At 41.2% G+C, this 15552-nt stretch overlaps 1 protein-coding gene across 5 annotated transcripts in view; it reads left to right on the top strand.

Moving 5' to 3' along the window:
* The window catches only part of CRACD (capping protein inhibiting regulator of actin dynamics), a 131876-nt gene extending 117238 nt beyond the window's left edge, over positions 1-14638 (top strand). For 4 of the 5 annotated variants that reach the window (XM_037382519.1, XM_037382513.1, XM_037382527.1 and 1 more), the window contains 6 exons: positions 1265-1333; positions 2679-2864; positions 4542-7881; positions 9344-9534; positions 10522-10687; positions 13814-14638. In XM_037382519.1, the coding sequence (XP_037238416.1) occupies positions 1265-1333; positions 2679-2864; positions 4542-7881; positions 9344-9534; positions 10522-10687; positions 13814-13974 (4113 nt within the window). In that variant the 3' untranslated portion in view covers positions 13975-14638. The remainder of the gene's footprint in view (positions 1-1264; positions 1334-2678; positions 2865-4541; positions 7882-9343; positions 9535-10521; positions 10688-13813) is intronic. The other variant, XM_037382506.1, reaches the window with a different exon arrangement.
* Positions 14639-15552: the final 914 nt, after the last annotated feature.

Here is a 15552-nt window from a genome sequence, read left to right as displayed (position 1 = left end):
TCTTGCTTCGTCCTTCAGGAGACCCAAATGTCACCTCATGACCTCCAGCTTGAAGGAGAAAATAATTCAAGCACTTAAAAAAACCACTAGAGTATCTTTGTGTAATAAAGAGGGATTCAGTCCTTACCACCTACTCTTTTAAATAATAATTTTTGAAAACACAATGAATGCCCCTTTGCGTAATTCTTTTTCCAAATACTGAAGGAGCAAACATCCCTGCTCAGAGGATATTGCAGACATAAACAAACCAATGCTACATGCACAGGGTCAGCCAGACCACTAGGTACGTACCTTTTTTCTTTCTGTGCACTATTTATTACCTGCTTTATCGGAGATTTTTGGTGCACGGCAGATTGCCTGGTTTCTGCTTCTGTCTCCGCTGTTGACGTTGTAACTCCTCTGTATGTCTATCTGCATAGGTCCTGGGGGACAGGGTGGCTTTTGTCAGGAGCTGGTGGCCAGGACCACATAGTGCTGCTCTGCTTTGAGCAGGTTTCCTGTGTGGCTTTGTGACTTCTGATTTTCCTGGCTGAGTAACTTGGATGGATGGCAAGAGTTCTGGGATTCATTTAACCTGTATTTGTAAAGCTCGTTTTTCAGGCTAGCACTAGCAATCATGTGTACCCGGCGTAAGGGGATTCCAGCATTTATTCGGTTATAAAGTAATACTGTGATATAATGATTAAAAACAATGTTTCCGGGTGTGATGAATTCTGCTTCAAGCCCTGCACCTTAAAAATCCCTCCCTGTGAGATGGCTTGGAGAGGGGAATAGCTAAGGAGTCCTAGTGACGGATGGGTTTCGATTGTTCTGGGCAGGTGGTTTGCTTTGTGAGAAGAAGAGCTGCCAAGAACATGGAGTTGAAACTCCTTGCAGCAGAGGTAATGCTTGATCAGGTTCATGTGTTTTTTCCTTAGGCGTAGGTCAGGAGATAATAAAGTTGTTAAGAACTGATTGAAATCCTGCAAAGCTGTGCTCTTTCTTTTGATTTGAAACCTAGTTATCTTGTTAAGGAAGCATAAATGTTTTGCCTTTTGTAGTGTCCTGTAGCAGCAACTGCTTCTGTATAGATAGCAGTGATTCAAGGAGCAGCAAAGAGAAACAGCATTTAGGAACAAAAATATTTTATCGCTCAGTCGTGCAGTGACAGGAAGCAGGGTAAAAATGCTACCGTAACATGCATGGTTTCACAAGTCCTTTGAACCATATCTATTAGATCCTGTACATTTTAATATCTATCTGTCATAATCTTCCTGTTTTCTAGTCCACTGACTCTCCAGATTTGTTGAGAACAATGAATTTGCCTGGAACAGGACATGAAGTGGAAGAGAAGGTAAAAAAGCTTTCATACTTTTACACTTTTTTTTTATTACAGTTTGCACTGAGTTGCTTTCTGATTTTAGTTATTAGAAGCCTGAAAATCAGTTTTTGCTTTAATACACATTTTGTTGTTTCATTGATCGTCCAAGATTTTGTGAACATTGTGCAGTTCTGGGGCTAGTAAATAAGCAATAACTAAGACTGAGAAATCTGTAAGAGATGATTGCAGGAAACGGCAGAATTCGGTCTCTGCCAGTCTAGCAGCATTCCTGCATTTGATGTATTAATCATAGAGCCATAATTTTCATAAGTACTTCTACTACGTTGTTATGCCTTCATGTAATTCAATAAGCATATGCATAATGTTCCATCAGCTTTTAAGTAATTGGTTCCCTGATTAGCATGTGTTTAACCTCGTAAGATTACAGAGCTGCCCTGAAAACAATGTGTGTGATTTTCTTTCCTTACAGAAGATGTTTTCTCCCTTCTTTTTTTTTCCTGTCTTCTTTTTCCACTTGGATTGTGCCAAGTACCAGTCTCAGGATGATAGCTTGGTGACTTACAGGAGAGACTGATGACAGGCTCACTCTTACACATCTAGACATACAGTTCCACTGTATTTATTCATGAGAGGAGTCTCACTAAATCACTTTGTTTCTATTTGCACTTTTCTGAACAAGAGAAAAAAGCACCAGTCAAAGCCAGTATTGTCTTATTTCATTTGTTGCTGTTCTTTGGTTCTAGCTTGGACAACTCCATGTGACTGTGGAGGGAAGGTTTTCCACAGGCACTGTGCCAGTCTGAGATCCAATACCATAGTCATCTCCCATGCAGACAGCACAGCTCTGTACCTGTTCTATTATAATGATTAGATAAGTCAATCTGATTTGCTCTGGCCTAAAGTGTATAATCTAAGTTATTTAAAGATGTAGTTATTTTTTTCACAGTAAGCAAGCTTTAAAATGTCCCAGTGTTTGCTGTTGCTTAAATCTCTGCCTCTGCCCTTCCCATTCCCAACAACTTCAGAGTGGAGCTAAACTGTGGAAAAACTTCAGTTAGAATGGTCTAACTATTTTGTAAGTGAAAAGTATAAAAACACGTAGCACTGGCAAAAGGAAAATATTACAACTGTAACCTTCAATGTCCAAAGTTCATAATTTGTATAATGGCAAAGTAAGATTTCAAATCTTTTCAGCAAATAACTCCTTTGAATTCAAACCTGGAAAGGCACCTTCCCTGCCCCTCCCCACCAGCCCCCAGCCCACCACCCCCACCCTCGGTGTATGTATTATTTATTTATTTATTTATTTAAATGGAACAAATACCTTAATAATAGTTCCTTGTGTTTGTGATACAAGCAGGTCCCTCCAGTCAAATCATCTCGGCCTAAAAGACAATTTTCCTGTTCTGGCACAATTGAAACAATCAATTTGGATGCAGTTCCCCAGGCTGTTGCTCGTCTAGACAACAGTGCAGCTAAACACAAGCTTTCAGTGAAGCCAAAAAAGCAGAGGATGTCAAGAAAGCACAAGAGATTAACAAAGGTATTGAATCACGGGTCGAACAGTGAGAGGAGGGGGGTCACTTTTGAAGCTGGGTGCAAAATAACTGAGTGCACCAGCAATAACTATAGACAGAGGAATGTCTTAAGATGTGATTAACACTGTTAAAGATAGATATTGCAAGCTTCTTCAACAAATCTCATGTCTTAAAGTAAAAAATAAATAATAATGCATGCTTCTTTCATTTTGTCTTGAAATTGAGATAGAGACCTAAAGATGAATCCCTAGCTGGAGAAAAGATGCAAAGAAGTTTTCATATAGCCAGTTGAGACAAATGCTACTTACACCTGAGGTACTTCCACTAGAATTTTACATTGGGAGAGTTTTCTGATCCTAGTTTTCCTAGTAAAGATATTTAGGCTGCAAAGGTCGGAAGAATATCTGCCACTGTTAATGCTGCTCTGGTATAGGCAATCAGATAGTGCAAAATTTGTCGGGGAAAAAAATTAGATTGTCTAAAACTGTCATGGGTTCTGACAGTGATAATATTATTGTCTTATAAGAAAGAATAAGACTTAGGTGACACAGCTCTTGCTACAGCTGTAGAGAGAATTATCAGAATCTAGCTTTGTACACTTACTGCGTGGCTGTTTTGGTTTCGATCCTGACATCTTACTAGTGCTTATAAATGGGACAAGGCTACTCAACTAATACAGGGTTCAGGAGAGGCCACTGTCTTTTCTTCCACACTATTGTATTTGCATTTATTACTCTTGCAGTGAGGAAATTAAATTTAAACTTCTTGTTTATACAGAATGTTTAACTGGAGCCAAATGATGGCTCAACAAATGATAGCTGGACTGGGCATTAGGTGAGCTGTTTTCCTCAAGGAAGGTGCTGGGAAGTGCTCTTCAGGTGCAGCTCATCTTCAGACTGCGTTGCTACAGAGACAAGGAGTAAGCTGTGAAGAAGGTGTGAATTCAGTTTGTTGCAGGTGTTGCACCCACCTGCCAGGGCTGTAGGGCAAACCAGTCAGCCGTCAGCACGTCCCTGGCACGGCGCAGTGCAGTGCTGCTGGGGAGCTCTGGGTACTCTGTCCGTGCGTGGTCCCACAGTTCCTGCAGTAGAACTGGAATCTCAACCCAGCTAATGAGGACAATACCCTGGCTCAGGATTTGTGAAAAGCAACCAAATTGTGTTTCCCTGAGCAATGTTCTTTCCTGGCTAGCACTGCAGAGCTCCCCTCTGCAGGCAACAGCTTCTGTCTCTGCAAGTAACAGCTAGATTTGCCACAACAGAACTGGCAAAACAGTGTCCTTAAGCAGGTGCTAATTATTTCAAGCTTAAAGGATAGAGTTTTAAGTAGTAGAACAGGCATATGAAACTTGTGCTCTGTTCCTTGGGCTTCTGTAAATTTGAAACGGCAGGTCTCGATCTAGGTAAGCTCATGTACACTGAATGGCAATTCAGTATTCAGCATTATACTGTTATCACTGTTGGGATGTTTGATTTCTTTTAAAGGCTATAATCTGAATAGGTGAGAGGCATGGGATCTATGACGATGTGATCCATAAATCAGGGTGGAGGTGTTGGCTCTGGATCTAAATAATTATTAAAAAAAAAAAAAAGTTGTTTTGTAGTTGCAACTGATTGTTCACTGTAGAGAATAACAAGCCAATAGCAATATTCAGTAACTCCAAACTTGTCTTCCAATTTTAGGGATCACAAAGTTTAACAATAACAGAATTTGAACCAGAGGACCTAGAAACTCAGCTGTATGGAGACATACACCCAGGTTATAATGGACACATCATAGCAGACAAGCTAATCCAGAACAGAGACGAGCAGAAGCAGCTTCAGCTGGCAGAGGAGAAAAGAATTGAAGATCACTGGGGGATCTTGGAGGCTGAAAGGATAAGACAGATTGTAGAAATGGAAGAACAAAGAGAAATGGAAGAACAAAGATCCCAAGAACTTGAGCAGATGCAGAAAGAGCAGGAGAGACGGCGTGAAGAAGAGAGGAGGCAGTATCTCCCTGAAGGAGAGAAATCTTTGAAAATAGAAGAGCAAACATGCCATAAAGAGGAGAGAAGACTGCTGGAGGCTGAAAAGAGGCAAGAGCTGAAGGAGCAGAGGCGCCAGGAACTGGAGAAGCAGAGGCAGAAGGAGTTGGAGGAACAACAGAGACAAGACCTGGAAAAGCAGAAGCGCCAGGTACAAGAGGAGCAACAGAGACGAGAGCTGGAGGAGCAGAGGCGCCAGGTACAAGAGGAGCAACAGAGACGAGAGCTGGAGGAGCAGAGGCGCCAGGAACAGGAGGAGCAACAGAGACGAGAGCTGGAGGAGCAGAGGCGCCAGGAACAGGAGGAGCAACAGAGACGAGAGCTGGAGGAGCAGAGGCGCCAGGAACAGGAGGAGCAACAGAGACGAGAGCTGGAGGAGCAGAGGCGCCAGGAACAGGAGGAGCAACAGAGACGAGAGCTGGAGGAGCAGAGGCGCCAGGAACAGGAGGAGCAACAGAGACGAGAGCTGGAGGAGCAGAGGCGCCAGGCACAGGAGGAGCAACAGAGACGAGAGCTGGAGGAGCAGAAGCACCAGGAACAGGAGGAGCAACAGAGACAACTGGAAGAGCAGACGCACCAGGAACAGGAAGAGCAGAGACGTCAGAAGTTGGAGGAGCAGAAGCATCAGGAATGCGAAGAACAGAGGCACAAGGAGCTGAAGGAGAAAAAGAGTCGAGAGCTGGAGGAGCCGAAGAGGCTAAAGCTGGAAGAATTAAGGCAACGTGATGTTGAAAAATGGTGTCAAAAGGAAGAAGAAATGAATGGGCTGGTGGAACAAAAAGAACTTAAGGAACAAAATAAGGAAGAAAAACATAGACAAGAGCTAGAAGAGCTTCAAGAAGCTGAAATAAAACTGAAGCAGGAGAAAGAAGCTGAGAGCCTCCAACAACAGAAGAAACAGGAGGAACAAAGGCAGCGTTTGAACGAGAAAGGAGAAAAGACAGAGCAGGAACAACCCCAGCAAGTAATGGATAAGAAAAAGAGATGGGAAGAGCAGAGAAAACACAAGCTCACAAAACAAATGCACTTGGAAAGTGCAGATGGTGTGCAACAAGATGAACTGAAGCAGCAAAAGGAACAAAATGAACAAGAATGGAACAAACTGGAAGAGCAGAAGCTAGACATAGAGGGACAAAATCTTCAGCAAAACCAACAAGAAAAATCCCTGGAACAGCAACAGGACAAGGATCAGTTGTGTTCAGGAGGGGCTGATAGGCATCCAGTAGAGGAGAAACTCCAAGGAGGATCAAGATCCCCAAAAATGAGCCAGCCAGAAAAAGGAAATAGAACAGCAGAAGAAGTTCTAGCCCAGAAACTGAAGAGAGAAGTTGAGGCTCAGGAACAAAAGCGAATAGGGGAAGAACTTCGGTGGCAAGAGGTAGATGAAAGACAAACTGCATCCAGACCCTTCACATTTCAAGTGTCTTCTGGAGATAAACAGATCATATTTCAGAAGGTGAATCTGAGTCCGGTCATGCCCGTCAAAGGAGCAGGACTCTCTTCTCCATCCATGAAAGACTGCAGGATGCACACTGGCACCAAGGGTTCTCACACACTGCCGTCATCTGTGTGTGTACCCCATACAGCTATTTTGGTTACCGGAGCACAGCTGTGTGGCACAGCAGTTAACTTGAACCAGATAAAGGACACGGCTTGTAAATCGTTACTTGGCTTAACAGAGGAAAGAAAAAATTTGGATATTCCTTCACCAGAGAAGGCCCAGAAAAAGAAACAGGATCCCAAACACAGTAGCAGTAAAATGAAATACGCCCAAGAGGCACTGAACAACCAGGCCGTGCTAGCTGAGTGGGCCTCTATCCGCTCCAGAATCCTAAAGAACGCAGAAAACAGCAAATATAACGAGAGAGACCGAGTAAGTGTCTGCAGACACAGTGATGACTGGACACCCCGAGGACGAAGTGCTCCCCACGGCAACTTGAGGAAAACCCTCTCTGCAAATGCCAAGTTCTCCATAACACCAGCATGGCAGAAATTTTCAGAAGCCTCAAGAAGCAATTCAGATGCTGAGAATGTAAGTGCGGCAAAAGGCAATGAAACAGTGGCTGTGGGGAGAATCGCTGGCTCATCTGCTGATTCAAAGGAAGATGTGACTTCCACTTTTAAGGATAACTTAGCTGAAAGGGCTAAAGAGAAAATGGAAACCCGTAGCGAAATGACAGACAACACAGAAGGCTGTAAATTTGCAAAAGACCTTCCATCTTTCCTTGTTCCAAGTTTTCCTCATTCTCCAAGTAAACAATTACCCCAGCCAGAATCTCCTGGTGCTCCGGAAAATCAGCAGAATAACAGCACAAAAAAATCAGACAAACAAGCACCAAATGGAGAAGAAAACGTTTCTCCTTTTGGGATAAAGTTACGGAGGACAAACTACTCTTTACGTTTCCATTACGATCAACAGGCAGAGCAAAGGAAAAAGAAAAGATACAGTGCAGGAGATAGTTTTGATGGCGTGCCAGACCCACTGGTGACAACAGAAGGTGAGAAAGAATCCTCTGTTTTTGCTCCACAAGAAAGTACACCCCCTGGCATGGGGAGAGCCAACATCCCTGGCAATTTCAAAGACTCAAAAGACTCTTCAGTTACTGTGGTGGAGATTTCCCAACAAGCGGGCATGCCAGTGGTCCTACCAGCCACCAGCCAGAGCGCTTTACCCCCTCATGAAAAATCAGCCTGCAAGTCACTGTTCCCACAGAAACCTGCTTTAGCTCCAAAGCCCACCAGCCAGACACCACCACCATCTCCTCTCTCTAAAGTGAACAGATCACACCTCGCCGATAAGTTAGGGCAAAGGCTGGCGAAAGCTGAATCAGAGGGTGGCTGGAGAAAAGAAGACAGAGTAAATGCAGTGCACCCCACACCATCCAATGAGTACAAAAATGAAGAGGAAGAAATCAGAGAAAAGAAGTCGTTTTTCCCATCTATAAGTATTCCGTGGAGAGAAAAAAATGACAAAAAGCCTGAGCCACTGAAGAAAGGTATATATTTTTCAAAGGTCATTTTTAGCTCCTGTCTGCATTTCTAAAATGAAATACTGGAGGTCCAGAGGAAGACATTTGGTCTTCAGCTATAATTTTTATCTGACATTGTATTTGTGGAGTACCACTACTTTGTTTAGGGTTTTCTGAATGAATGGGACTTCCCACCCCCACAACTTGATCCGGAAACACACAAACAGGGTGACCAGTGCGACCTGCTTTAAAAAGTTAATTTCAAGGAGGTAGCTGAAGTCTGTGTGTGTTTTCCTTGGTAGAGATGTTACCTAGCTAGTCAGAGGATGGACTCTTGTGTAATGGTGTCATCAGAGCAGAGGGAGTAGTTTTTATAATTTACATTATGTTGTTTCTTTTTTTAGGCAATATTATCTAGCTTAAAAAAATACTAAGACCTAGGTTCCCTTATAGTGCCTATCCTGGCCAAATTCTCTGTCTAACCCAATACAGCTGGACACAGGAGTCTGCATTTCAGAGGCACTCTTCAGTAACAGAAACAATTACAGTAGCCACAGTGGCTCTTCAGAGGAGGGTTGAAAGCCCCCGTGTACTAAAACAGTATTCTGTACAAGAGGAAAAATTCCCCTTTCGGTGTAAGGACACTCAAAAGAGCAAGGCAGGAATTCAGCATTTTATTAGGAAATCCCAATTTTTTTCCATTCTTGAATTTTGCAAGCATCAAGAGACTTCTAAAACCACATCTCAGTGGAACTGCTCCTCATTTTTTCCATTTTTTTACACTTTTCCCTTTCACGTCCATTTTTAAATGAGAATTTATGAAAACCAGTTGGAGGCACAGCTGCCAGCCCAGCAGAGCCTGGGCCAGTTGGGGGTCTCTGTGCTCACTACCTCTGCAGCTTGGTGCTGCTCCCTGCCACTCACAGCTCTATACTGGGTGCTAGCCCCGATTTCATGCAGGGTACAGAAAGTGAAACGCTCAAATGACAATATATTTAAAAAAAAAAAAAAGAATTAAGAGGGGCTGCATTTACAGGAGTACATCATTTCAGCCCCCTTCTTTTGGCCAAAGTTTGGACACTCCTCTTGCCTTAATTCCGGCTGGAAAACCAGGGAACTGCAGTATGTAGTGGCTGGATCCCTTTTCATCACAGTTATAAACAATCAATGCGTATGTATCACTTTCACTTAAATATCTCAGACAGTGTAAATATTTGTAGTAAATAAAGCTATAAGTGTTTGGGGTAAAAAAAGGATAAATTTGGACAGCTGTATGAATGTGTTGAATTAGGTCTTATGTTGAATTAGGTCTTATTCTTCAGGCATAAAAACTGTTTCGGGATTTGACATACGGTCCACAAGGTCTGTGAATGGCACGGCAGTCAATGGGCTCAGCTCCAGAGTTTTCACAAGGCAGGGAAGTTGTATGGGTTTGCTTTAGCGAAGAGATATACATTACTCAACCAATTCTTGTCATGTTTTCTTTCAGAAAAGCCTGTCCTCCAGAGCAGGCATTCTTTAGATGGCTCTAAATTGATGGAAAAAGTCGAAACTTCACAACCGCTTTGGATTACATTAGCACTGCAAAAGCAAAAGGGATTTCGAGAGCAGCAAGCTACAAGGGAAGAGCGGAGACAAGCCAGAGAGGCGAAGCAAGCAGAGAAGCTGGCGAAAGAAAATGTGAACAATCTTTAGAAACCTGCCCATTATTACTGCTGATAACCTAATTATAACTGTTAGCTAGTTTTATTATGAGAAAGGTTTTTTTGGTTGGTTTGTTGGGTTTTTTTTTAAAATGTTTGGTAGTAGTAGTCTGAAAGTTTGGAGTTCCCTTTTGCAAAAATGAGGCCTTCAGGAGAAAATAGTGTGCAATAGTGTGACAATTGTTGTGTAAACTCTGATGCCTTAATATCATGTGGTAGTTAACGGCAATCATAAGCATGACCACTGCACATATTGTATGCAATATGGCTCTTTCAAAGCTTGAGTAAGTTAAGATGTTAATCCTTAATGCTTGAGGAATAACAGCTGGCATGCTCACTTACAGGTGAATATAGGTGAATATTAGTGAGTTTGAATTTATTTTTATTGTAACATGTATTATTTGGATAAAATGCAGATGAAAGAAATGAACCACCACGTGAAACATCCAAATGCCTAAAGCAGGATGAATAGCTATTTACTATCTACGGTTTTCTATTAGTAAGGAAAACATTTCTTAAACACTGCAGAAGTGATGCTACACAAACAGTGATGCTGTATTTAGATACCACAGATGGTAAAAAAGGGAGATAATATTTTGATGTTTGTTATGAGACCTAAATTTTCTGATGAACACATGCATAACTACAGACATAGATAATTGGCAGAAGACAGCAGTGGGTGTGAAGTGCACACTGTTTCAGTGCTGTTATTTAACAGGTAGGGCTGGCTCAAATTGTTCAACATTTTGACTGAAATGAAAACATCACAAATTTATGAGTTGTGGGGTTTTTTACAGTCTCTATTGACTGTTAGTTCTAGAAATATCAGACTGTTTTGATCCTTTGCCAAAAAGGAAGGTTAAGGAAAGGACAGGCAATGAATGAAAGCATCATGTGTGACATCTCTTACTTGTAGCCATTGCATGACAGTTTCTCATTTAGCACTTCTCCTTCTCTGTTCCAGGCTGCTGTAAGTAATCAGTCAGAAAATAAAAGCAGCAGCAGCAAAACAAGTACACTGCAGAAATCTACAACTCAGGAAGGGGAGAAGAAAATTGAGACCGCTGTTTCAAGACTGGAAAGAAGGGAGCAGCTGAAGAAGTCAAACACCCTTCCAACTTCTGTGACAGGTACAGTGAGAGATTCAGATTTACTCTAGGAATAATGCACTCAGAAATGGTATTGCATTTTTTTGAGAAGGTGAACGAGTGATTTTTTTTCCCCCCTTATATATGGGAATGGGTGATGAGGCACTGAACAGGTTTGCCCTGAGAAGCTGTAGCTGCCCCACCCCTGGCAGTGTTCAAGGCCAGGCTGGATGGGGCTCTGAGCAGCCTGGTCGAGTGGAAGGTGTCCCTGCCCTCGGCAGGGCGGTTGGGGCTGGATCACCTTTAAGGTCCCTTCCAACCCAAACCATTCTACGATCCTGTATTACCCTTAAAATTACAAATGCATTTGCTTTCAGCATGGAACAACACAACATGTCCCTGTCTCTCATGTGCTGGCTGTTATGCTGCAAGTGCATCATTTTACCAGGTTTTCACCAGGTTCCCCAGGTTGTTAAGGCTGCACTACTTCATTTCCTTACATTTGCCCTGGTTCAAGTTCAAAAAATCAGGCTATCTTCCCAAGCCATATCCAACACTATTTTTGGAACATGACTAATGCACATTAGAGAGGTTTGATTTACTATAAATCGCAATTGCAGTGCTGTTTTGCCTTTAGGTTGGGTGTTAGCACAAAGGGGGAATGATACTTAACTTCTACAAAGTGTATTTGTGTAGGAAACGAAGCATATTGTGCTCCCAAACCTCCCAGTTTGCTAAGGAAAAATACTCACCCCAGAATATTTGGAATGAGTATTTTCATTTCATTCAAAAATGCACAACCCAGTCAATTCAGTTGAAGGTAGCCTGTCGCTTGGAATGTGGGACTTCTACCTCCCAGTCAAGTATTTGGTATGGAAGGCTGGAACCAGAACCTACTACTTTATCTGTAACTTCAGTTAAGCTGAAACAATTCATATTCAAAAGGCAGGTGCATTAGAGTAAATACTTCCCCAAAAGGGCACAATATTTGGGGTGGTATAAAGCTGTTATTGAAATAGAAACTTGCCTAATATTTCCCTAGCCAACATGAGTCCTAGGCAAAAGGTTTTGGGGAATAGTACAGATAGGTGTTGAACAAACCTTTTTACAGGTTGCACAGTAGAGTGGGCTTCTTTGAAAGTAAATACCTATTTCAGCCGAGTCTATTTGGCACCACTGCAAGCCAAGAACCATGGAATGCAGCTACTGAAAGCAATGACATAATTCATTTATCTGATGTGTAATAGCAACGGCTGACAGTGCCACTCCTACATTACGGACTGTTGAGAGCTGAACAACCCCTGCACATGCCTGTGTTCAACTGGTTCAGCAGCTGTACGTGCACACTGCAGCTGCACGCCTGTGCAGATATCCCTCAGAACTTTACTTGCAACATCTTGGGTTAGACTAGATGATCTTTAAAGGCTCCTTCTAACCCAAATCATTCTACTGTCTCAAACAGAATGCCCAAAACTTTCATGCTGCCTGTTAGCCTGCTTCCAGTGTCCAAACTGGCCTTGGAGGCAGGCAGCTGGAGCAGCTTCACAGTATTCCTGTCAACCTGTAACAGGGCTCTATTGTAGCCCTGCCCCAAAAGATTCAGTAGTGTGAGGTTATGCTGTACATGGTCAGATCTAGCAGAAATCAAACTCTAGCACGACAGAGGATGCCAAATTAGATCAAAGAAGGGCTAAAACCTGATTATCCTTAGTCGAGCTGTCTGCACTAGAACACCTGAAACTAGAGAGTTTCAGAAGGAAATTCAGGAGGAATTAATGTAAATTAAAAGCAGAGAACTTGTTGATTCTAAAGGAAATAGTGACTGGATGTCCATGTGATTACTGGCTACATTTGTGGCCAGGTAGCCATTATCAGCTACACAAATATACTATATACAAGTATCTATTATGGACGATGACACCAGTTTGAGTTTCCCACAATTAGGAGAGCACTATGGCAGGAAAGCAGGCCAGAAATGTTTAAAACAAAAGTTTGCTGAGTCGTGCTCTAAGGACATGAAAAAACCACCCAAAACCTGAAGAAGTTGGTATAATTCAGACTTGCACTTGAGTCTTATACAACAGGAACTGATAAGAGGGTATAACCTTTAAAACAGCATCAATAAAAATAATTAGCTTTTCAAAGTGTCTGTCTACAGTAATAGCTGCTGCTACTGTTCATTTGCTTATAGCTAAAAATACATGATTAAAGATGTACTAAAAAGAAAAATAAACAATTACTGCTATCCATGCACTTTTAAAAACATTCAAAACCTGAAAGTGAAATGCAACTAAATGTAACTTGGATTGAACCTGTACATTTAACAAAAAAAAGCTTTTTGGCTCATAAAAAAGAAAATGTGTAAGGTGAGGAGTTATTTTGTAACCATGGTTTTTGGAGTTACTCCATAGGTTTCAGATAGGTCTAATTTCTATCCAGGTTGCCTTCAAGGGCATTCACTGTCTCAGAATTAAACAATTTTCCCACCTGACTTCTACAATATACTTCTACAGTTCTGCTCTGTGAAGTTGCTTGTTAGAAATCAGGTGCTTATTAGACACATTTTCTTGCTGAGACAGCTATTTGTCTTAAATATTCAGTTTTCAGGAAAATGTGACAAACAGCTATTGGAGAAACCAGGTTTGTTTCTTCTTCAGGACAGTCTCATGGGCATGGTTAACTGAGGCAGAAAACTAAAGGACCACTTTAGTCTCTGTGTTTATTTAAGAACCCTAATCTGAAGAGAGAATCTAAATCCTCCTGAATAGTTGGCTCACGTGTTCAGCAGCTGCATTACCAAAGAGAAAAAAAAATAATCCAGCTTTATTTCCCATTGTCTGCCACATTACAGATGTAATTACAATGGTTTATGTAAAGATGACAACTAGCAAATTGGAAATGTTTTCTCTGGATCTCACACAGACTAAAAATTTTGTCCCTATTTTTGTGTTACTTGGAGTCACCTCTGAAAAAGGAAACTCAGCTTGTCCTAACTTATTTTGCAAATACAATAAAAAGTAAGATTTAACTGAAAGGGTTGGAAATAAATACCAAGTTTTAGATCAGAACATCTTCACAGAAAAGAAGCCAAATCTTTAGAATCCTGCAACAAAGCAAAAGGTTCAACTAATGTTTTCGCTCTTTCCCTCCCCACCCCATCAAAAACAGTGGAAATTTCAGATTCTGTTCCACCTGCCACACTGGCAAAAGAGGTGGCCAAGAGGTTCTCTACGCCTGATGCTAACCCTGTGTCAACAGAACCTGCCTGGCTTGCATTAGCCAAAAGGAAAGCAAAAGCCTGGAGTGACTGTCCACAGATCATAAAGTAAACTGTAAACTTACATCTCTATTGCTATTGATTGCTTTCTTTTTATTTATTCAGCTTTTTACACATGACAAAACTGAAAATGCATGTATTGAAGGACTGAAAACTGAACTGATTACCATTTTGCTCTAGCTCACTGTAAAGTCTACTCAACTCATATACTCCATTGCTTTGACAAACAGCTAAATAAGGTCATGGCAAAAATTTCAGAGCCAGACTCTCAAAAACTTAAAAATGCTCAGCTATTGGACAAAAATTTTAGCGAGTATCATAATAAGGGCCAGAACTTCAGTTCAGAAGCTCCTTAAATTCTGTGGGTATTCGGTTCTGAAATTTGAGATCTCTACAGTTAAGTGGAGATCTTTTTTTTTTTTTTCTCCTCCAATGCTACATTGTTGAAAATTAAAGGCAAGATGCATGTTCCCTTCTCTTCTACCTAAATTTTTTTTAAGTGTTAAACTGTATGAAATGTCAGTTCTGTCTGCTCTTTGAAAGCTTCTTCCCTAATGAAGAACTTCAGGAGATATCATACTACCTGCAAATGCTAAGTAGAAAGTTGGTACCATCCAAGTATTGAGATAATTTCTTTTATCACAGGATTAATACATTATGTCTATATTCCCTTACTCCTCGGAAGAAAACAATTAATCCTACTTTTTTTTTTTTTTTTTAAAGAAAGTAGTAATTTAAACAAAAATGTGAAAGAAGCCAGGGAGTTGGTGTTTCTTCTAGTCATTTAAGTGCATCACTGTTTGTGCTTCGCCATATTTAAGATGCATAGAGACAGTGATTGTAGATTACAACTTTAAATCAATCGACCTGAATTAAAATCAGTAAAACTTCCTGTGCTCATGTAGCTGTAGAATTTGTCTCAGTAAGTTCCCACAGGAGTAAGACTTGCAGAACTGAAGTTAACTGAGAACGGAAAGCTAAGTCAGTGAGAGTCTCAGGAGTTTTAACTCTGCATTCTTCCCGATTTTACTCCATGTGCAACTTCAGGTAGTTCAGGTAACTTCCTGTACTTTGACCAATACAGCCAGAACACTTCCGAAAGAAGTATACTTACCCCATCTCAGGTATCTGCTGTGGCAATTGAACACTTTATTACGTCTTGTAACTAAATCAGAAATGTTCACCCCCTCCCTCTTACAAAAAAGGATAAAGTCCATAAATAGCTAGGTCTACATTTTAAAAAGTCATGCTAGTAAACAGATCTGTAACACACCCTTTTTTTTTTTTACAAGGAAGTCTTTAACAAAATTGAATGTCTCCTTATCACCTTAAGGCTCAAAGGAACCTTTAAGTCTACAACATCATACAGGGAGACATTATCATAAGAAGAAATTGCATTGTTATAGAATGATACCATATGTTTCATGAAAGTATATTCAGCCAAACTGCTGTATGCAGCATGAGGAGTAGCACTTTAAATTACACAGAAAAAAGAATGAAACCTGCCGTATCCTCCCGTTCCAACAATTAAAAAGGGCTTGTCAGCAGAACTCACTCAATACACTATTTCCCAGAAAACAAACAGTTCAGTATCATGGTTACAACAGCACAAACAAAACAGACTTGCTAG

Source organism: Falco rusticolus, chromosome 1 (assembly GCF_015220075.1).
Source record: "Falco rusticolus isolate bFalRus1 chromosome 1, bFalRus1.pri, whole genome shotgun sequence".
NCBI classification, from domain to species: Eukaryota; Metazoa; Chordata; class Aves; order Falconiformes; family Falconidae; genus Falco; species Falco rusticolus.
Note: the sequence above shows the minus strand (reverse complement) of the source record. Positions and strands in the feature narration are given on the sequence as shown.